This window comes from Saccopteryx leptura, chromosome 9, assembly GCF_036850995.1.
Source record: "Saccopteryx leptura isolate mSacLep1 chromosome 9, mSacLep1_pri_phased_curated, whole genome shotgun sequence".
Taxonomy (NCBI): domain Eukaryota; kingdom Metazoa; phylum Chordata; class Mammalia; order Chiroptera; family Emballonuridae; genus Saccopteryx; species Saccopteryx leptura.
Window position 1 is genome coordinate 10913944 of NC_089511.1, and position 21462 is coordinate 10935405.

At 58.6% G+C, this 21462-nt stretch overlaps 2 protein-coding genes across 6 annotated transcripts in view; both read left to right on the forward strand.

Annotated features, from left to right (window-relative positions):
- The window catches only part of NDRG4 (NDRG family member 4), a 35614-nt gene extending 20352 nt beyond the window's left edge, over positions 1-15262 (forward strand). For 2 of the 5 annotated variants that reach the window (XM_066349884.1, XM_066349882.1), the window contains exons 4-17: positions 6188-6293; positions 6538-6658; positions 6743-6805; positions 7130-7190; positions 8283-8369; positions 8466-8522; positions 8904-9007; positions 9726-9782; positions 9888-9939; positions 10724-10771; positions 10957-10992; positions 11096-11147; positions 12318-12356; positions 13178-15262. In XM_066349884.1, coding sequence (XP_066205981.1) covers positions 6188-6293; positions 6538-6658; positions 6743-6805; positions 7130-7190; positions 8283-8369; positions 8466-8522; positions 8904-9007; positions 9726-9782; positions 9888-9939; positions 10724-10771; positions 10957-10992; positions 11096-11147; positions 12318-12356; positions 13178-13332 — 1038 coding nt within the window. In that variant the 3' untranslated portion in view covers positions 13333-15262. Of the gene's footprint in view, positions 1-2741; positions 2877-6187; positions 6294-6537; positions 6659-6742; positions 6806-7129; positions 7191-8282; positions 8370-8465; positions 8523-8903; positions 9008-9725; positions 9783-9887; positions 9940-10723; positions 10772-10956; positions 10993-11095; positions 11148-12317; positions 12357-13177 lie in introns of those variants that run through there. The other 3 variants (XM_066349886.1, XM_066349887.1, XM_066349883.1) reach the window with 3 other exon arrangements.
- Positions 15263-17494: 2232 nt separating this feature from the next.
- SETD6 (SET domain containing 6, protein lysine methyltransferase) lies at positions 17495-20975 on the forward strand. Its single transcript, XM_066349479.1, has 9 exons — positions 17495-17573; positions 17813-17905; positions 17975-18119; positions 18190-18331; positions 18437-18631; positions 18936-19056; positions 19511-19691; positions 19860-20002; positions 20521-20975. The coding sequence occupies exons 1-9, from the start codon at positions 17547-17549 to the stop codon at positions 20890-20892; spliced, it is 1419 nt and encodes a 472-aa protein (XP_066205576.1). The 5' UTR covers positions 17495-17546; the 3' UTR covers positions 20893-20975.
- The last annotated feature ends 487 nt before the right edge of the window (positions 20976-21462 follow it).

Here is a 21462-nt window from a genome sequence, read left to right on the forward strand (position 1 = left end):
TCCGGCCTCGCGCGGGGTGCACGCCAGGGTGACGTGGGAGGTGGGGCGGCCTGCGCGCTCCTCCCCGGACACGCAGCTCTGCGGTAAGGATCCGGATCTATGAGCCCGGCCCCGGGTCACAGTCACGAGCCCCTTCAAGGACGCCACAGTGTGCTCGTGCTCCGGTCCCCCAGGAGTTCCAGCTCCGAATACAGAGGGCTTCGGAGCCGGGAAGGACAGGACAGGACAGGACAGGGCCCGGGAAGGAGGGAGCAAACAGGAGCGCAGGGAGAGGCCAGGGAGGGCTGTGGCCATGAGACAGCGGAGGGCCAGCCGGAGATCACTGCGGGCACGCCAGGGAGTCCTCTTTGTCCTCCCTGCTCCCAAAGAGGACGGGAGTGTGTGCAAAAACAGGACCTCCTCCCCAGGAGGGGCTAGTGACATAAAATCCCAGAGCAGACATCGCCTGCCTCATTTTCCTCATCTGTGGGGGGGAGGGGATAGAAGATAAAATGAGGTGACATGTGTAAAGCATTTGACTGGATCCTGGCACGTGGGAGGTATTCTAACATGCATTTGCTGCTCTTAATGAGGTGCATTCGGGCCCAGAGCGCTAAGGTGCTGGTAAGCTTCAGTTTCCCTGTCCTTTCTCATAGGTTTGTGAGCACAGTGTGTTATCCGTGCGGCTGCCTGTGCAGTAGGCACTGCTGTTTTCCCATTTACAGATGTGGAGGCTCAGAGAAGTTGACTGACCTGCCCAAGGTCACACAGCAAAGACATGGCAGAGCTGTGACTGGGTTCAGATAGGAGGACCAGAGCCTGCCTTGTTCAGCCACAACTGCGCAGCCTCCAGGGAAGGGGCCAGCGGAATGGAAAGGCCCATTGATTGTCCCATTTCTTCCAGACCCAGGCAGGGCTTGGGCAGGCGTGTGGTCAGGTCTGGAGTGATTTATGCAACTTTTTCTCATTCTCATAGCAACTCTGTGTGGAAGGCACAGTTCCTATTTTACCATTGAGGAGCCTGGGGCACAGGAAAGTTCAACCGTGCCCGAGGTCATCCAGCTCTTGGGGGGGGGGGGCGGTGAGCTGAGCAAAAATGGGGCCGTGGCTTGGAGTGGGCAGTGCCCAAGGTCAGCTTCTCACCTGAGTCCAAGGGTGGGAAGGTCACTCGGAGGTCAGAGGTTGGAGTGGGCGCAAGATTGCATGGGCAGCATGGAGAAACAGCGATTTGGTGGCAGGAAGGATGGAAGGCCGTCTGTCCTCCACTTGGAGAAGCATATGGGAGACTTTTGTGGGCTGTGCCTTTGCAGCCAGTTCCAGTGGCTGAAGTCTCTTCCTGTGCCCAAGTGGCTTCAGGGGACAAAGAGAATGGCCTGTGGGGGCCGGGGGATACCCCATCCCACACCCTTGCTGCCCTGGGATGTGCAGGACCCAGCACTCTGTACTCTCCTCCAGAGCGAGAGGTCAGAGGTGGGCCAGGCAAGGTCTCGGTGCCCCCAGGCACAGGCTGTGGCTGGCTGCGGTAGCATATATGACAGGTGTGGGCTGGCTAGGGTAGCATATATGACAGGTGTGGACCAGGTCACTAGGCACCCAGAGACGGGCGGTGACTGCCTTCCCCAGAGCAGCCCGCCGGTGTGGAGGGCTATCGGCACAGACTGGGGAGAGTGGCACGGGCCTTCACCAAAGAGACAGAATGGGGACACAGGCGCCCAGCACCCCTCCCCCCCGTCTCTCCTTCCCTCCGTCCTTGGGCTCCCTCCTCTGCCCCTCCCTGGCCTGTTTCCTCTCCTCTGCTCTCCTTTGCTCCCCCTTCTCTGTTTTCTCTGCCTGCTTGTCGGGCAGCTTCCCACGCACAGCCTTGCTGCTTGGGAGGACAGGGCATGGGGCCCGAGGTGGCTCAGGTGTCCTGCTCCCCGGAGATCTGGGAGCCAGGCCCCACGCTGGGTTGGTCTGCGGGAGGCAGGCATGTCCCTCCTTTGTTCTTGGTGGACTCCAGTCCTTGCTGCAGGATGGGAATGGGGCGGGCGAGCTGGGCTGTGCCCCACACACTCCTGGTCTTGCATTCTGCCCAGGCCCCTGGGCCCGGAACCCTGCTTTCAGGGGTGTGGACAGGCACTGCGCGTGCATGCGAGCAGGGTGGGGACTGCCCTACGGGAGACCCTGGGGGTGGAGAAGAGCCAGTCTCCTGGAGCAGGGTCACCACCCAGGTCGCCCCCGACAGGAGTGACTCCCCACATTCCCTCAAGGTTGTGATCCAGGCCATCCTGATGCAGAGGCTGGGCTCGGGGCCCTCTCAGGCCCTCTCAGGCCCTCCCGGCTCCCCAGGCTGTCGGCCGAGGACTGTGCTGTCTAGGGCTCGCCTGTGTGGCCACCATGCCCTCATCGGCGTGGGTTTCTGTGAGAGGCTCCTGTGTTCCTGACACAGGATGCACCTGTGCATGTGGTTCAGTGTCCCACCTCCCAGGACCCGGTGTGCAGCCTGGTGCAGCTGTCGGGGTGTGCCTGTGTTCTGGGGGGTGTGCAGGATGCAGGCAGGGGCTGAGGACCATCAAGGATGATATGTTGCTGGGGAGGGAAGGGGAACAGGAGCAGGGGCTGAGTGAGCGAGAATCTCAGAAGCCAATTGGAGCCAAGTTTGTCTCCCGACAGCCAATCTGGAAGCCGGGACTCCGGGCCAGCGAGTGGCTGCTCAGAAGCCCCGCAGGGGGGAGGGACGGGCCTAGGGCGGGCAGACTCCGCATATAAATGGCCCCGGGAGCGGCACCTTATCACAGAGCCGCTGCCTTCCCGCGGGAGCTACCCGTGCTGCTGGAGCTGCCCCTGCCTCTGGAGTCCAGTGATTAAGGCCCTTGCGCGTTGCCTCCCTCGGCAAGATGCCCGAGTGCTGGGATGGGGTGAGTGAGGGCAGGGAGGCTGTCGGGGAGCCAGGGGCACCCCTCTGCCTACGTCTGGGATCAGATCTGCCTTCAGGAGTCGCACCTTGCGGAGAACTGAGGCAAGACCGTTAGTTCTAGTCTCCCGGTGACCCTGGCCTGCGGGAGGGATCGGGGTTAGCTGCCAGTCGGGGCCTGCGCGGGAGGGCTGGAGGCTGCGGAACAGACGGGGCTGTGACTCGGCTGTAAGCCTATGCGGACCTGTGCCAGCGTGTGCACATCCCACGGACGGTGCCCTTCGCCCGGCACGCGCCGGCTGCTGGCTGCCTCGCCCCCGTGACCACCTTCGCCCCGGGGAAGCCTGTCTTCCCGGCGTGTCTGGGTGTCTGTGCGTGCAGGTGTCTGCGCTCCTGACTGTGCGGGTGGTCTTGTTTGTTTGGGTGGCCGCCCCGCAGTGCAAACAGGACAGCCTCTTGCTTTCTTAGGAGGTGCTTGCAGCTCCTCCGTGGTCCCCAGGGCTCTGCGGGGAGGTCTGGGGCGGGGTGTTAACCGGGCCTTCAGGCTGGGGTCCTTGCAGTGGAGGGGACGCCAAAGGGTCGTAATGCCTTATTTTGTGGGTAGGGGAAGGCAACGTTGGAGCCGTGACCCTGCGGAGGGGCCCCCAGGGGGCTCCAGGGCGTCTCCTCCTGCTCCAGCCCCAGTGCCCAGGGACACTGATCTTCCTCAGTGAGGGAGTGACAGGGGCGCACCTACTCCTCCACCCCCGACCCGGGCTTGCTTTGGCAGGTCCGTGGGACACGGGTCCCCTGAACCCAGGCAACGACGTCAGCGCCTCCCGGCGGAGCGGCCCGGGTCTGCTGAATTATTGATGCGGGTGACCTGGAGAATTGCAGGAGCCCTCCCATCCCACCACCGCGCGCCTGCGCGCGCGCTGAAGGCCCGCAGCCTTCAAGGTCAAGGGCGAGGGGAGATTCACAGGCGGAGGGGGACGGGCTCCGGCAGTGCCTAGGGCCGGCGCCCACCGGGCAGCGCCTGGTGACGTCACCGGGAGCCAATGGGAACGCTCAGTCCTGGGGTTGGGGTCTCCCAGCGCATCCCACTGCCACCCTTGGGGCGGGGCCGCTCCTGTGTGCAGCCCCCCAAGAGTTGGGGACGCCCTGCTCCTTATCAGCTGAGCTGGACCTGAGCTCCTGCGGCAGAAGGGTTCAGCCAAGGTTACTGGGCCGCGCGGGAGGGGCACCCGGGCAATGCCCCCGACTCTGTTCTGTCCCTGGGAGCTGAGCCTTAGTGGGGCAGGCACTGTGGCTGGGTCCCACCGCCCAGGGGTATATTGATTGGGCGGTCACAGCAGGGATGGGAGGGGACAGACGCCTGTTTACTTACACCTACGTACTGTCTGGGTGTAGAAGACTGCCGTCTTGCACCCCGACTTGTGCCTGGAAGAGCGAAAGGTGACCCCGTGCCACCGGGGGACTGCCCTCCCCGCCGCAGGAAGTACATATCTGCTCTTATTCAATGGGCATCCCTCCTGCCCCGGCCCCACCCTCTGGAGAGGCTGCCTGCTGGGAGGTCTCTGGGGTGAAGCTCGCTCTCAGAACAGGCAGCCTTCAGCGTATACCCCGAGGTCTGCACCTGGCAAGGCCTGCCCTGCCCTCTCTGGGCTTGACCTTGGGCAAGTCATGTCTCCTTTCCCACCCTTAGTTTGCTCCTTTGTGGCTTGCATCCCTGTAGGGAGTAAATGCGAAGACACATGAAAAGTATCTAGTCAGTGGTAGTGAGCAGAAAGTGTTCCTTGTCCTGGTGGCCCTGAGGGAGGACAGGCCTGGGACTTGGGGAGGCTGCGGTGGCCCTAGGCCTGCCTAGAGGGTGACAAAGTGTATCTAACAGGACCTCGCAGCAGCAGTGTGGCCCCAGGGTGTGTGGCCTTTGGCCGTGGGGTTGGCACCACCTTGTCACTACCCGCTGGAGACACAGGCCTGGACAGTGGTCCTCTAGGCCCAGACCCAAAAGACCAGTCCCCAAGAAGCTGTCTCCTACCTCCTGAGTCTTTCCCTCTCCTGTCGGGGAAAGAGACTTTGGTTCTCTTTGACCCTGAAGTGTCCACCACCTGCGAGATGGGGGAAAGAGCTCCTGCTTTCTTGCAGACACCTGGCACATAGTAGGTGTTCAGTCACGTGCACACACCTGGCACAAAGTAGGTGTTCAGTCACGTGCACACACCTGGCACATAGTAGGTGTTCAGTCACGTGCACACACCTGGCACAAAGTAGGTGTTCAGTCACGTGCTGTTTTCTTCCTGTCCTTGACCCTCACCCCACCTCCAACTCAATGGGCCAACGCCCAGGGCTCCTGTGGTGCGGGGCAGGCTGTTGACTCAGCTCAGACAGGCCTGCGTGGATTCTCCCCACTGAGGGCTGGGTGGGTCAGGGGACCGGTTTGCAGCGGGACCAGCCAGCAGGGGCTTCTCTCCAGACTCAGTACGCCCCAGCACAACAGCCCCTCTCTGGGGCTCTCTCCAAGTAAACACCCGCAGACATCAGCTTCTTTATTGCTCACAGTGTCCCTCTGAGAGGGCTTGGGAAGAGGTGATTGAGGCAGAAAAAGGGTGTGGCTGGCTCCCAGTCACACAGTAGGGGACAGAACAGGACTTGAACCTGCAGCTCCCAGGCCCTGCTTCCTGAGAGACTGATGACCCTAAGCAGCAGAACCAAGGGTGTAAACACAGGAGCCTGGACGAGGAGGTGTCTAACCGAAAGGCGGCCTTGGCGCTCGCTCACCTGGAGGGGCATCCTCGGTGGGAGGAGAGGCGGAGCCAGGGCCTGGAGGTGGGACCAGGACAAGTGTGGACATTGGAGGCGGGGCCTATTGGCATGGGCGTGGTTACCGAGGATTGAGGCTAAATTCAGGAGCAGTAGCAGCCCTCGAAGGATCCAAATAGGGGAGGGACAGATGAGGGTGGGACTCAGGCTGGGGTGGCAGAGCTGTCCTAGAGAGCTGGGGAAACAGGCCTTGCTGAACGCTGGCGGGCTGCGTGCAGCAGAGCCTGGGCTGTGGCAGCTCACCCCACTGGCTAGTTTGCAAAGGGGACCAAAACTTTCCTATGTGTATCAGTGCACATGTCCCTGTGCCGAACACCTCTGGGAAGGGGTGCTCCATCTGTCACATCTTCTCTGCGGGCTACTTGGAGTGAATCGAGTGGGATGTCCCGCCCCCACGGGGCACGGAGGCCACGCCACAGGCCCGGGAGATCCAGACTGGCCCACATCCTCTTTCCCTGCAAGAGTCAGGAGTGGGGGCTTCCCGAAGCACCCAGCGCTGTGTCTCCCCTCTAGGAACACGACATTGAGACGCCTTACGGCCTTCTGCACGTGGTGATCCGGGGCTCCCCAAAGGGGAACCGCCCGGCCATCCTCACCTACCATGACGTGGGCCTCAATCGTAAGTCCATCCCAGCCTCATCTGGCCTGTCCCTGCCTCGTGTCTGCCAGAGCAGTGAGCGCCCCCTTCCTCCACACAGGGCCTGTCGGTCCCCGGCCACACTCAGCTCTGTGCCCTTAGCCACTTGAGCGTTGGTTTCCACACTGGCCCGCGAGATTGGGAGGCCGATCACCTCTGCCTCGCCCACCCTCTCAGGGCCACGGGCCTCCCACCCCTCTGCTCAGCCACAGGTGTGTCTTTGCAGACAAGCTGTGCTTCAACACCTTCTTCAACTTCGAGGACATGCAGGAGATCACCAAGCACTTCGTGGTGTGCCACGTGGACGCCCCCGGTCAGCAGGTGGGGGCGTCGCAGTTTCCTCAGGGGTAGGTACCCCGGAGTCCCCTCTGGCCCTCCCCAGCTGCGCGCCCCAGACCACACCTGGGCCTGACCTCCTGCTCCGTCTGCAGGTACCAGTACCCCTCCATGGAGCAGCTGGCCGCCATGCTTCCCAGCGTGGTGCAGCACTTTGGGTGAGTCCCCGCCCAGACCCTGCCCCCACCACCGCAGCACCGCCAGGCTCTGGCTGAGGTCTGAGCGCTGCGGGTGGGGACTGCTTGGGTGACATTTAATGGCACATCTGGCCCTAGAGTGACCAGCCATGCTTCCCAGCGTGGTGCAGCACTTTGGGTGAGTCCCCGCCCAGACCCTGTCCTTGTGCTGGGGGCCGGGGGGGGCCCCCACCACCGCAGCACCGCCAGGCTCTGGCTGAGGTCTGAACGCTGCGGGTGGGGACTGCTTGGGTGATGTTTGAATGGCACATCTGGCCCTAGAGTGACCAGCCATGCTTCCTGCAGGTTCAAGTACGTGATTGGCATCGGAGTGGGAGCCGGGGCCTATGTGTTGGCCAAGTTTGCAGTGAGTGCCCCCCTGTGTCCCCCAGCCCCACGACTGGTCTTCCTGGGGCCACCCTTCAGTCACGGGAACCTTCCTACTCTTTCTTCCTTCTCTTCCTCCCCACACTTCCTCTTCACTTAAAAAAGCCTGTTTTTCTTTCTTGCCTCTAAGGAAATTCACTTTTAAAAAAATTACTTTTTCCATACATTTCCTCAAAAGACGATAACTTGCTTAACTATTATCTAAATAAAAATTTCTATTAGCCACAAACTATACAACTAATTGCTCTAGCTAGCCACAAAATAAGGATGATCCTGATCACTCATTCACTAGTTAGGGTAATATTTAAACGAGTTGTGTTTTTAGCAAAAACGACATCTATGTTCAGTTGGCGAGCTTGTGATGAAAGTCACATTTGAAAGAACACATCGTGTCAGGTGGGAGCCGCAAGCTTTTCCTCCCTAAAATTAAAAAGTTAATTTTCAGGATGGAAATTCTTTCTTTCCTCAGAAGAAATGACCAGGAATTTCCAGCTCTAGTTTCAAGTTTAACACTTGGCCGTTTTGTTTGCTGTGGGCCATTCCCCGCCACCCCGAACCCACATCCCATGAGTATGTGTGTATATCGCAGGCAAAGGGTACCACAGAAAAGGTGGGTCCCTTCACCACGGCTAACAAAACAGGCTTTGGTTCTCACATAATGACCGTTCCTAGGGCTTCCTTGTTGATAAAAAGTCAAGAAACAAAATGCTTTATTGAAGATGTTTAATCCTCAGTTTTACAACGGCAGTATCTCCAAAGATACATTAAAAGGGGCAAAACACAGTGATATAGGCATAGGATCAAAATAATTCGAAGAATTCTGAAAGGTTCCAGCTGGGGGCAGGATTGGCAGGGACAGCTAGAAATGGAGCCACACAGGTTCCCAGCTGTCCTCAGTTGGGTCCTTAGTGGCACCGTGAAGCCCTTGCAGAGTGTGTCCTCCTCCTGGGACCCTCCCACCACCTGTGAGCTGGGCAGGGCCGGATCCTCACAGCCTGTTTGGTAGGTGGGGGGTTTGGGGCTCCCTGCGCCCTGCCTCGCCCCCCAAGCCCCATCTTCCTTTCCTCCGCAGCTTATCTTCCCCGACCTGGTGGAGGGGCTGGTGCTGATGAACATCGACCCCAATGGCAAAGGCTGGATCGACTGGGCCGCCACCAAGGTCAGTGCGGCCCACCTGGCTGGGGCCGCGCTAGGGTGGGGGCAGGAGCGGCAGGGGCGGGGCAGCTCTCACTCTGACCCCCACGTTGGCCCGCAGCTCTCTGGCCTGACCAGCACTTTACCTGACACGGTGCTATCCCACCTCTTCAGCCAGGTAAGGGTGTGGGACCTCCCTCACAGGGGCAGGGCTGGCTGGGCTGGGGGTGTCGGGAAGCCTGAAGGGCTGCTCAGGGGCTGCCCACTCTGAGGGATGCCAGCGGCTTCTGCCCCCGCCCACTTGGGCAAGAGAAGGAAGGAGGGGGCTGTGTGGCATCTGACCTGTCTCAGCCTGAAGGACATCTGAAGGATACGGGGTGCACTTCGTCTTACAGCCCTCCTTCCCTCCTTGGGTCCTGTCTCCCACATTTGGGGGGCCCCGCCCCGGCCTGCCAGGAGTAGTCGGAGGCTGGTCTGGCTGTGACATGTGGCTGTGACATGTGCGCGACCCCCTCTGGGCCCACGTCCCCACCTGGCCCCTCCCCCCCTCCCGGCACAGGAGGAGCTGGTGAACAACTCGGAGCTGGTGCAGAGCTACCGGCAGCAGATCGCCAACGTGGTCAACCAGGCCAACCTGCAGCTCTTCTGGAACATGTACAACAGGTGGGCGGGCTGGGCTCCCCCGCGGGGTCAGGCACACGGGGACATTGTCCCCACACTGGCCCCCGGTTGTAGGTGAGCAGATAGGTGAGCTTCCGAGAAGAGTCACTGCTAGCCCGGGATCACGCCCCCGCGCCGGGAAGGGCAGAAAGGGAATGGGCTTCAGACTGTGATCCCTGGGCTCCTCCCCTCTCCTCCTGCCTGGGGCGCTGGCGATGGGAGCGGTGGGGGTGAGGGACGTCCTCCACCCCACAACCCTGCACCTGACCTGTGCCCATGGGAGGAGGTTGGCTAAAGCCAGTGGTTTTCAAGCTGTGCTCCTTGGAGCCCGTTCGGGGGTTGCTCTGCAGAGAATGGGCCAGGCCCCTACCGGCCTACCTTCCCTGCCTTTCTCCTACACCTGCTTACTGAGCACCGGGTGTGCAGGGCGCTGGGGAAACAGGACTGAGAGAGGCGGGACCGCACCACGCAGGTGCTGCTCCTCGGGGCAACGCTTTGTGGAGGAGGGAGAGCCGAATTTGAGGGCTCACCTGGCATGGGGAGCCCTGAAGGCCAATATCTATGCAGAGAAGGTCCCAGTCTCCCTGTTTCACCAGCCCTGGCCTCCAGGGATGTCGCTGTAGGGAATGGGATGGGGGTGGCTGAAATACAACCGTGTGGGGGGTTGGGGACAGACACCCCTGTCCTGTCCTGGGATGACCACCCCTGCCTCTCCCTGTAGCCGCAGAGACCTGGACATTAACCGTCCTGGAACGGTGCCAAATGCCAAGACACTCCGGTGAGTGTCCCCTCAATCTCCAGCCTGTCCCCGCTTTCCCCCCACCTCTCCCCACCCCCCCTGCCCCCCTGCGCAGGTCAGACAACCCTTTTCCTGTGTCTGCAGCTGCCCGGTGATGCTGGTGGTCGGGGACAATGCGCCTGCAGAGGATGGGGTGGTGAGTGAGAGGCTGTGCTGTGCCCGGGGGTGGAGACAGGAGTGAGGGGGGTCACAGGCCTCAGGCCAGCAGCCAGTCCTTGACCCAGCTCAGGGAAACCCAGAGGACAGGATGGTGGGCTCCTCATCCACCTCCCCACTACCTTGCCAGGCCTCACTGCTGTTCACAACCCCCATCCTTCCGGTGCGGGAGGCCCGGAGACATAAGGGGGCTGGGCCAGGGCCAGGCCACGCCCCCAGCCGTGCAGCCCCACCTCTGTCTCCACCCACTCGGGCTCAGACACTAAGACCTCGCCTGTCTCTAACATCGGAGTCACTCATTAAATAAGTAATTCTTGAGCACAACAGTGGTAGCCCTGTGACCAGTAGCTGCTCCCAGTACATCTGGGGGTCTCGGGTCCGCCTTTGCACAGAGGGTCCTGCTCAGCCTCAGTGTGCAGAGACTGGCTGGGAGCTGCTGTCTCCCTGGGCCACCTTAACTCCAGCGGAGGCCTCAGAGTCCGCAGCTGACCCTTGGCCCTCCCACGCCTCACTGCCAGCTGCTGTGGCCCCTGGTGCCTTCCCAGCACTCCTGAAAGTGGCCCTCGCTCCCTGTGGGGATGTTACCAAGCCCACAGCGGTTGTAACGAGTTCCAGGGTCTGGGGCCCCGACCGCGGTTCACCGCCCTCACCAGTGGAGCCTCGGCCCTGGGCTGGAACTTGCATTAACAGATGGGGCAGGGGCCTCATCTGGAGCCCCGGGCTGGGGCTGCCCCACTCTGCTGAAACTGGCTCCTTGTCCTCAGGTTGAATGCAACTCCAAGCTGGACCCAACCACCACGACCTTCCTGAAGGTGAGACCCTCCTCCCCAGCCTTGGGCTAGTGCCCCCAACCGTGGGTGGGCCCGGCCCCAGGGAGGGGCCTGCTTGGCGTCCTTGCCGTGGTCAGTATGTCTGGTCGGCAGAGCCTGTCCTGGTGTGAGGGCCAGCAAGGCGTGGGGTGGGCCCTGCTCTGCTCACACCCCTCTCTTCCCTGTAGATGGCAGATTCCGGGGGGCTCCCCCAGGTCACCCAGGTGAGACTCTTAGCCCTCCCTAGCCGGGGGTGGGGGAAGCCTCCCTCCTCTCCCCAATCCTGTACAGCCCGTGAAAGCATGTGCCTGTCCCCCCTTCCTGCAGCCTGGGAAGCTGACTGAAGCCTTCAAGTACTTCCTGCAAGGCATGGGCTACAGTAAGTACACCCCACCCCAGCCCACCTGCCTGCCCCGGAGCCTAGCTGTGGGCAGCAGAGCGGGGCTGGCCTCTGGCAGTGGTGCTGACCAGCTCCATGTTCCGGGCCCTGGATGCTGGGTTACTCTTACCATGCGCTCCCCTGCAGTCAGGGACACACAAGACCTGCCAGGGCACCCTACCTACCTTGTGCATCCATCAGCCCAGGCCATGCCCAGCTATCCTGAGCCCTGTGGAGGCTTTGGGGCACCAGGGCATAGCTAGGCCTATGGGGGTGGGGGTTCTTCTCCGATGTCTGGGGGACCAGGACCCAGGCTGGAGCCTGGTGGGGAAGCCTGCCCGAAGTTGTCCTGTACCCCACCCACCCCCTGCCAGCCTGCAGCACAGGAGATGGGCTTTTGTCACAGGTGGTAGGTGGTGCATCAGAAGAGTGGGCTTGGTGTCCAGGGACCAGGGAAGGCACATGGGACCACTGGGCATTAGGGGAGCAGATAGCAACTGAACGTGGGCGCGGCATTCCGAAGATCTGGGGCCCTGAGGGCTGTGGGTGAACTGGCCGCCTCCCACCCCTCCCATCTCCACACTTCCCCTTGCGCTCAGATCCAGACTGTGCTTGTGAGCACCCCATCACACGCACGTGCGTGCGCTCGCACACTCACACACATATCTGGAAGCAAGCTCCCTGCCCCTGAATTTTTGTTCCCCTCAGACTTCGGCCTCAGGAGCTTGGGCCTTGGTGGGAGGACAGGCCTGCGGGGGAAGGCAGGGAGGCCCATTCAGGAGTAGCTCTCCCTCCGGCCCTGGGGCCCCAAGACCTAGCAGAATGGCCAGGGCACTGAGACTAGGATATGGCCCGGAAGGCCATGTCGACAGGAGCCGCTCAGTGCCACAACCCAGGCTAGAGAGGCACGGGGTGAGATAAGTGCCCCCATCTGTTGTCGGGGGTCCCAGAGCCAGGCTGCCATCAGTCCGTGCTGTGTGTGTGGTTCCTTCTGTGGCTGTTGCTTGGTGGGTGGGCAGAAGTGGGCTTCCTGGGCTCTTGCCCCGCCCCCAGCCCTCCGTGCCTGTTCTTCTATCTCCCCTCTGGGCCATCTCAACGCCCCTGCCGCTTCTCACCCGAGTTCTGTCTCCCCTCACCCCCGCCCCTCTCTGGCTCTATCTTCTCTCTTAGTTGCGTACTTGAAGGACCGAAGGCTGAGTGGAGGAGCAGGTAGCCTTGTAGCCCCGCCCCCGATGCATGGACCCCGCCCCCCAGACTCCCCCTGCTCCTTCCTCTGCGCTGTGCGGAGCTGGCCACGTCTTGCTGTGGTTTGGAACCTTCTTGTGCCCTGCTACCCTCCAAAGCCCAAAGACTCTTGCTTGTCCACGGAGCCCGGGCCGCGTGGGCTTTGTCTGTTTAGGGCTCTAGATCGGCTGGGCTGGACAGCGGTCTCGCTTTTAGGCTGCCTTGGACTGTGTGGCTTCCAGAGCTCAGGCGGGTGGAACCGACTGGCTCAGAGGTGGAGCCCAGGCTCTGCCCTGGGGGCAGGGGCGGCCTGCACGTCTGTCCTAACTGAACAGGTGGCCGGTTGAGTTTGGGAAGGCCGAGTCTGGCTTGTGAAACTCGTAAGAGGGCAGAAACAAGATTTAGGGCAGTGTGAGGTGGCCACAGCTTGTCCTGTGCAAAAGTCGCTCTGCTCCCTGGCTCCACCCTCCTCCATGGCAGGCAGCATTGAAACCATGTCCCATCCTCACACCAGCTCTGGTGTGTCTGATCCGCTCCCACCCCGTTGGCCGCATCTCTCTGGCTAGCTGTTGTGAGAGGGTCCTGCGGGCACCTGCGGACTGCCCCCCCCCCCCCGTCCCTTTGGCTCACTCACTGTCGCGGGCATTGCATGCCTCGGGCTTGACAGAGCAGGACGTCAGAGCCCTGGCTTGGGACGGGCCCTGTGCTGTTGGAAGAACAGGTCTCCCTGGCCGCTTTGCTTGCGTGAATACCTCTCCAGCCTGCTGGCGCCTGGCCCTCACGCCCGGTCCTGCCTCTGTCCACAGTGCCCTCGGCCAGCATGACCCGTCTCGCCCGCTCTCGGACCGCGTCCCTCACCAGTGCCAGCTCAGTGGATGGCAGCCGCCCACAGGCCTGCACCCACTCAGAGAGCAGCGAAGGGCTGGGCCAGGTCAACCACACCATGGAGGTGTCCTGTTGAAGCCCTAGGTTCCCTGAAGACGCCCACGTGTCCCCGCCCGCCTCGACGTCCCACTGCCATCCTTGCGCCAGCTCCTTTTCTGTTTTGTTTATTTCTGTGAGGGTGAAGGGGAGACAATGGGGTTACATCTCTCAGATGCTACAGCAGGACAGTCTCCGGATGGTTCCCCACCCCCAGCCCCAGCCCCATCCCACTAACCTTGTTGACTTGGCTAACTCGGGCCCCTCTCTTCCAACTCCCCACCGCCTGGGCAGGAAGGGGATCAGCTAAGAAAAGACTGATCCAGGATCCAGGATAACGTCCTGGGTTAAAGAAAGCATGGGAGGGCCCTCTTGGGCAGGCAGGTTTGCAGGTGGGCTGGGGTTGTGAGCTGATGCGTGCTGAGACAGCAAGCATGCGGGGTCCAGCTCAGGACCTGGCGTGAGAACCAGGAGATGGCAGCGGGAAGCTGTGGCAGTTGAACCCTTTCTGGATCTCTGCAGGCCCCCTTCCTCTCCATCCCCTTCACCAAGCACATGTTTGTCTGGGTAGCACATGTGACAATCATCTGAACGGTAGCCACAAGGGGGCGCTCCGACCAGGCGGCTGGTTTGCTGGTGCTGTAGGGCCAGGCAGGCAGGGGCCGAAGTGGGGTTTCTCTGTTTAAGGAAGAGTACCTTGAAGGCAGGAGCCCTACAGACTGTGTCTTGTCTTCCAGCACATACACTCTGCCACCTCCTGGCCCTGTCCCATTTCTGAGCCAAGGCCCTGAAGCAGAAAGTCTCCTGGTCTTCCATCTCCATAGGGACCTGATGGGGGGCTGAGGTGAAAGGCTGGGAAAGCCAGTGAGGATCGGGTGTCTCCCTGAGAACTTCGTGTTGTCTGCCTTTGGGAGCCAGCATGTGGCCACAGGGAGCAGTGGCTGAGAGTCCCAATAGATCCCTTTTTTGCCCCCAGGTTCCATGGAGGACAGTATGGCCAAGGCTGCCAGAAATATGGTGTATCTAGGGAGGGTTCTGGTAAAGTTAAGCCAGTGTTTCACCTGGGCATCACTAGGAAGAGAGTTTATTTAGTACTGGTCCAGGGTAGCAAGACTTCCCCAGGCCTCGGCACCGTCTCAGCCTGTTTTAGTGGCTTGGGCTGGGGTTTGTTGGGTCCTGGGGCGGTAGGGGAATGTTCCTGAAGTGCACAGGGCCAGGCAGAAGAGAAAAGCTGCCCACAGACCCCAGCCCCTCCTGCTACCTAATGCCCAGGACTGTGCCATATAGTTCCCATCCCCCACCTTATCAGGTAGACTCTCCAGGCCCGGAAAACGGAAGCCATTTGTCTCGGAGCCTCAATCAAATGCCACAAAGCCCCAAAACAAAAAGAGAAGGGAGAGAGCTATGAAAAATTAAGGGTTGGGGTGCATGTGTGTGTGGGGGGTGCTCTGAGGCCGGGAGGACACCTGCATCCACATTTCCTCTGCACATACACCCACCTCCTATAATCTTAAGCCATTGCTAGACTGCTCTAGAGCCTGGTGGAGTGTTAGTCTGTCCCAGTTCTATTCACTCACGTGCTTCCTTTGACTATCGAATGTGACTGTTTGAAAAGCTGGTAGAATTCATCTTACTGTAGATAGCACTGCAAGTGGATTTTTTTTTTTTTTTTTGCTGTGTTCTTTCAGATGAGATATCTATAAATATCTATACATTATATATATATGTATGTATATTGGGTCCTCCTATGTGTGTTTTTTCCATTGAGGTTGTATCTTCTTTGGTCCAAGTGAACTTTTAATGGAGTTTATTATTTCCTTCTCTGTACAGAGTGAGGAACCTAATTTTGTGTCTTCTAGTGGCTAATGTCATGAGACTCGGAAATGACAAAATGTAAAACAAATAAAAACCCTTGTCAACGTAGACTTAATTGTGTTGAAAAACTAATAAAGAAACTAAGAAGAATTCAAGTATGGTGGTGTCATGCCCACTGTGGGAAGCCTTTGAAGAGACAATGTTTAGGCTGGTGCCTCTTGGGTCTTGGTGGGGTTGAGCGTGCAGGGTGAGGACAGGCGTCTCCATCCATTTCCACGCTTCCACTTGTGCTGCACAGTATCCTACCGATCCTTCCATTAATTCTACAGGATCATATTCATTATGCTAGTTTCACAGCTGAGGAAACAGCCTCAGGATAAGGGATTTAGCCCCAATAAAGCCAAATGGGGAGTTGGCCTTGTGTAATGCAGGTGCCCGAGTTCAGGCAGGTTCACATTGAATTCTGGCAGACAGGAGAAAAACTGTGGAGCCGGAAAAGGTTGGGTCATTCTGTTTGCTAAAGTCTCATAAAGGCAGACAAGCACACAGGCAGGGGAAACTGCCTCTCAGGCAAACAAATGGCAAGAATGGCCCGTCTCTCAGTGGCAGGCAGGCAATCCGACATCCATAATCCCCCATCATCGCCCATCTCTCTCAAGCACAAGCACTCATAGCGTTATATAGGCCATATACACATGGTGCAGCCACGCACTCATGTACCAATCAGGCAAAGTGCTTGGAGCTGGTAACCCCATGAGCAAGCCTAACACAGCTGCCCCACACCTTGGCATTACTTGACTTAAGAATACAAGCCTCTAATGCAGGGGTCTCCAAACTTTTTACACAGGGGGCCAGTTCACTGTCCCTCAGACTGTTGGGAGGGCCGGACTATAAAAAAAACTATGAACAAATCCCTATGCACAGTGTACATATCTTATTTATTTATTTTTGTATTTTTCTGAAGCTGGAAACGGGGAGAGACAGTCAGACAGACTCCCGCATGTGCCGGACCGGGATCCACCTGGCACGCCCACCAGGGGGCGACGCTCTGCCCACCAGGGGGCGATGCTCTGCCCCTCCAGGGCGTCGCTGTTGCGACCAGAGCCACTCTAGCGCCTGGGGTAGAGGCCCAGGAGCCATCCCCAGCATCCGGGCCATCTTTGCTCCAATGAAGCCTCGCTGCGGGAGGGGAAGAGAGAGACAGAGAGGAAGGAGAGGGGGAGGGGTGGAGAAGCAAAAGGGCGCCTCTCCTGTGTGCCCTGGCCGGGAATCGAACCCAGGACTTCTGCATGCCAGGCCGCCGCTCTACCACTGAGCCAACCGGCCAGGGCCTGTACATATCTTATTTTAAAGTAAAAAAAAACGGGAATACAATATTTAAAATAAAGAACAAGTAAATTTAAATCAACAAACTGACCAGTATTTCAATGGGAACTATGGGCCTACTTTTGGCTAATGAGATGGTCAGTGTTCAGTTCCATATTTGTCACTGCTAGCCATAACAAGTGATATGACGCGCTTCCGGAGCCATGATGCCTGCCTCCCGCGTCACTGGAAGTAGTACTGTACATGAGCCACGCTGCACTTTGTAGCCCAGCCACATACAGTGCTCATCTCACTGACCACCAATGAAAGAGGTGCCCCTTCCAGAAGTGCGGGGTGGGGGGGACGGATAAATGGCCTCAGGGGGCCGTAGTTTCGGGACCCCTGCTCTAATGTAACCTCTGCATTTGCAGCATCATTTTATTAATTGTAAGAGCATGGCAATTTCTTCCTCATGTTGAACCACTTCTGATTCAGTCAGCCATTTACCCAATAGATACTGAGTTCCTGCTCTGTGTCAGCTAATAAAGCAAGCAAAAATAAACACCCACTATGCAGAAAATGAAAACAGGGATATACTAGCGAGTATGGCAGGGGGTCTATTCTAGTTCTGTGAGCCCTGTGTGCGTGCCCCCCCCCCCCACACACACACAGACACTGAGCAAATGAAAACGGTGGCTGTAAGTAACGAGTATTCGGGATGAAGAAAGCAGGCCGACGGCCATCTGGTGTGTTCACAGCTGCAGCCGCGAGGCCCTCCGCTTCGCATTCAGAAAACGGATTTTTGTCCTTCACCGGGAGGTCTCTGCTGTCGGAGACCAAAGGGGAGGATTGTGCTTGACTCAAAACAAAGCTGGAGGTAGCACCCGGACAGGTCTTGCCTGCACCCGACCTCACATTTCTATACCCAGCTGGGGACACCAGGACTCACAGAAGGACGTTCTTAGGTGTTCTGATTGGACTAGGTACAAAGCCCTACTCATCTTCGGTGTGTACTCTGACCGGATCCTCACCTCACGTGGTCCGCGTGGGGGGTCGGGGTGTAAGCCCCGCCCCCATGGCTCCGCCTGGGGGCGTGGCCAGGGACGCCGGAAGCGCCGTGCCGCTCTGCGGACCATGGCGACTCGGGAGAAGCGCCGGCGGGTAAGTCGCGGGCGACCGGTGTGGGCCCACCCGTGGGGCCCGTTACCCCCCACCGCGCCTCGCTGCTCGGCCCGTAGTCCGTCGACGCGGGGGTCCCTTCCATTTCCTCGGTCCCGCAGACCCCCTGCGGCTCTCAGTCCCCTCCCCCACCCCGAGCCCTTCCTGCGTGCGCGTCGCTGTCACCCCGCCCCCAGCGGGCTTCGGGGGCGGGGCCTCGCCAGTGTGCTCGGTTGCCTTAGGTGACTCGGCCTGTGGGCGGTGGCGACGACGCGGATCCGGTGGCGGGCTTCCTGAGCTGGTGCCGGCGCGTGGGGCTGGAGCTGAGTCCCAAGGTGAGTGGGAGTGGGGCGGGAGACGGAGGTGGGCGCGGCCAGCTCTGATGCGCTGCTCCCCCCGCTTAGGTGGCGGTGAGCCGGCGGGGCACGGTGGCCGGCTACGGCATGGTGGCCCGGGAGAGCGTGCAGCCTGGGGAGCTGCTGTTCGCGGTGCCGCGGGCCGCGCTCCTGTCGCAGTACACCTGCTCGATCAGCGGCCTGCTGGAGCGAGGTGGGCACGCGGCGGGGGACAGGGGGACACCGGGGCCGGCCCGCCGGCCGCTCACCCGTGTCTCCCTTAGAGCGAGGCGCGCTGCAGAGCCCTTCGGGCTGGGTGCCACTTTTGCTGGCGCTGCTGCACGAGCTGCAGGCCCCGTCCTCACGCTGGAGCCCCTACTTTGCGCTGTGGCCCGAGCTGGGCCGCTTGGAGCACCCCATGTTCTGGTGAGAGCCATGGGAGGGGCTGGAACCGCCCTGGCCTGGGACAGGTTACCTCCTAGCACGAGTCCCGGTAGGCTGTGGAGGGAACCTGGGTGCGGTCTCACTCAGGCCCCAGGAGGAGCGCCGGCGGCTGCTGCAGGGCACGGGGGTACCCGAGGCGGTGGAGAAGGATTTGGCCAACATCCGCAGCGAGTACTGTTCCATCGTGCTGCCCTTCATGGAAGCCCACCCTGACCTTTTCAACCCCAAGGTTCGCTCCCTGGAACTCTACCACCAGCTAGTGGCTCTTGTGATGGCCTACAGGTTAGTGAGCAGAGCCTTGAAGGACTCCCCCCCCCCCCCCCAATTTGAGAGAGTTGGGGAGAGAGAAAAGCATCAGTTCTTTGTTCCACTTAATTGTGCACTCATTGGTTGCTTCTCCTATGTGCCCAGACTGGGGATGGAACCCCTGACCTTGGTGCCTTGGGATGATGCCTTATCCACTGAGCCATGTGTCCAGGGCCAGGATGTTCTTCGGAACAGGGCTGAGGGACAAGAGGGAAAAGAGCAGTGGACCACCCCTAGCCTCCCACCCTACACTGAGCTTTAGCCAGGTTCTCTCTGGTAGCTTTCAGGAACCACTGGAGGAAGAGGAGGATGAAAAGGAGCCCAATCCCCCTTTGATGGTGCCTGCTGCAGACATACTAAACCACATAGCCAATCACAATGCCAATCTAGAATACTCTCCAGTGAGTGGACCCCTCCCAGTTCTTGTTCCTATTTGCATAATTCAAACCAGTGCCTGTCATTTGTGGCAGCCTGGTCATTGGGCTAAATGGGCTCCACTTTCCTCATCCTGAAAAAGAGATGAAATTAGCTCCTGTATGTATTTGTTTACATATTCCAGTGAAATATCTCAAAGCTCTCAGTTGTGGTTAAGTCTCATGAACTTGACTACCATCATTTATTTGGTGCTAGAAGGTCTGCACAGTGCCAGGGAACCAGTGTGGACAGCAGGTCAGCCATGTGAGATGATACCAGGGCTGATAATATGTTATTTACTATGTGGCAGGTTTACTGTTGGTGGGCATAGCCTCAGTCCCAGGGCTGGACTATACCTGCTGGAAGGTCTTCCTAAGAGGGCAGTAATCATGGGGCTGGTCTGGGAAGGGCCTGGTCCCAGCTTCTCCCTTCCCACTCCAGAATTGTCTTCGGATGGTGGCTACTCAGCCCATTCTTAAAGGCCATGAGATTTTCAACACTTACGGGCAAATGGCTAATTGGCAACTGATTCACATGTATGGTTTTGTTGAACCATACCCTGACAACACAGATGACACAGCTGACATCCAGATGGTGACAGTTCGTGAGGCAGCACTACAGGGTGAGTGATTAACTCAACCTCGGACACATGGATGTGCCTCTGCCCCCCTCCCCCCCCCCCCCCCCCCCCCGGTGCTCCGCTAAGTAGTAGATGCTTTCTGCAGACGAGGTGGTAGCCTAAGTGGGCTCTAGGGTGTACTGAGACTCCACGCTGCTCCTTTATCTGCAGGGACCCAAACTGAGGCAGAGAGGCAGCAGCTGTGCGAGCGCTGGCATTACTTGTGCAAACTGGAGATGGTGGGGGAAGAGGGAGCCTTTGTGATTGGCAGGGAAGAGGTGCTGACCGGAGAGGAACTGGCCGCCACACTCAAGGTAAAGGGCTGGAAATGGCTGTTTATTGCTGAAGGCAGCCTACGTTTTTTGAGCTAAAGCCAGGTGGGGGAAGGTTGGAGGGAAGAGGAGACTCGAGTGCACCCAACGTAGGCTGTCTTCTCTACATCCGGTTCAGAAACCCACAGGTAGCATGTCCGAATTAAAGGGCCCCATGGTTGCTCCTAGGTCAGGGGTCCCCAAACTACAGCCAGCGGGCCGCATGCAGCCCCCTGAGGCCATTTATCCGGCCCCGCCACACTTCCGGAAGGGGCACCTCTTTCATTGGTGGTCAGTGAGAGGAGCATAGTTCTCATTGAAATACTGGTCAGTTTGTTGATTTAAATTTACTTGTTCTTTAAATATTGGATTTGTTCCTGTTTTGTTTTTTTACTTTAAAATAAGATTATGTGCAGTGTGCATAGGGATTTGTTCATAGTTTTTTTAATAGTCCGGCCCTCCAGCGGTCTGAGGGACAGTGAACTGGCCCCGTGTAAAAAGTTTGGGGACCCCTGTCCTAGGTGTTGTGCATGCCTGCTGAGGAGTTCAGAGAGTTGAAGGACCAAGATGGATGGGATGATGAGAGGGAAGAGGACAGCCTGACAATCACAAACATCCCCCAGCTCAAAGAATCGTGGAGGAGGCTTCTTCGGGACAGTGTTCTGTTGACCCTGCAAGCCTATGCCACAGACTTAAAAACTGAGCAGGAGTTGCTCGGTAATGAGGAGGCCTACGCCGGACTCAGCTGGAGGGAGCAGCAGGCACTGCAGGTTCGCTATGGTCAGAAGGTGATCCTGCACCGACTGCTGGCGCTGACGGGCGGGGCGGGGCCTGTCGCTCACACGCGACCTGGACAGGAACTGGATTCTAAGCTCCCATTCACGGATGCTTGAAAAGGAGGAAAATGTGGGTCTTTTGTTTTGCTTTTCTTATGAAATACCAACAGGAGGAAAGGTGTGCTAGGATGAACTCTGAGGTAAGGAGACATGTTTAAGGATTTTTCTTTTAAAGACTTGATTCATTTTAGAGGAGAGAAAGGGGAGGAGCAGCAAGCCCAGGGTTTCAAACCAGCGACCTCAGTGTTCTAGGTTGATGCTTGATCCACTGCAGCACCACAGGCCAGGCATGTTTAAAGATTTGAACATCTGCTGATTGTCACTAGGATCAATACGTTTGTTTTCAGTTAGCCAGTTTGTGGGGTTTTTTAGACTAATACACTTTATAGCTGTTTTGTTCTGTTTGAATCAGCAGAAATGTGACTATGATAATAAAAAGGTCTTATAGTGTTTAATAACTATGTCTATTTTCAGCAAGTTGCTTGATTTTTTTTTTTAAGACTGTTTCCTGTTTAATAAGCTGTGTCAGTGGCAGGCAGAGCATTTGTTTTAGTTCCCCAGCAGCCTGAAGCTTCTTTAGATGGCACAACTCCCCCTCAGGGCAGAAACTCTAAGACACCAATGGCG

Bases quoted from the DNA above. Each gene is read 5' to 3' on its own strand.
- SETD6 (XM_066349479.1), top strand. From the start codon at position 17,547: ATGGCGACTCGGGAGAAGCGCCGGCGG. The intron at 17,574-17,812 runs GTAAGTCGCGGG...CGGTTGCCTTAG, and splicing joins CTCGGGAGAAGCGCCGGCGG to GTGACTCGGCCTGTGGGCGG. The intron at 20,003-20,520 runs GTAAAGGGCTGG...CCCCTGTCCTAG, and splicing joins AACTGGCCGCCACACTCAAG to GTGTTGTGCATGCCTGCTGA.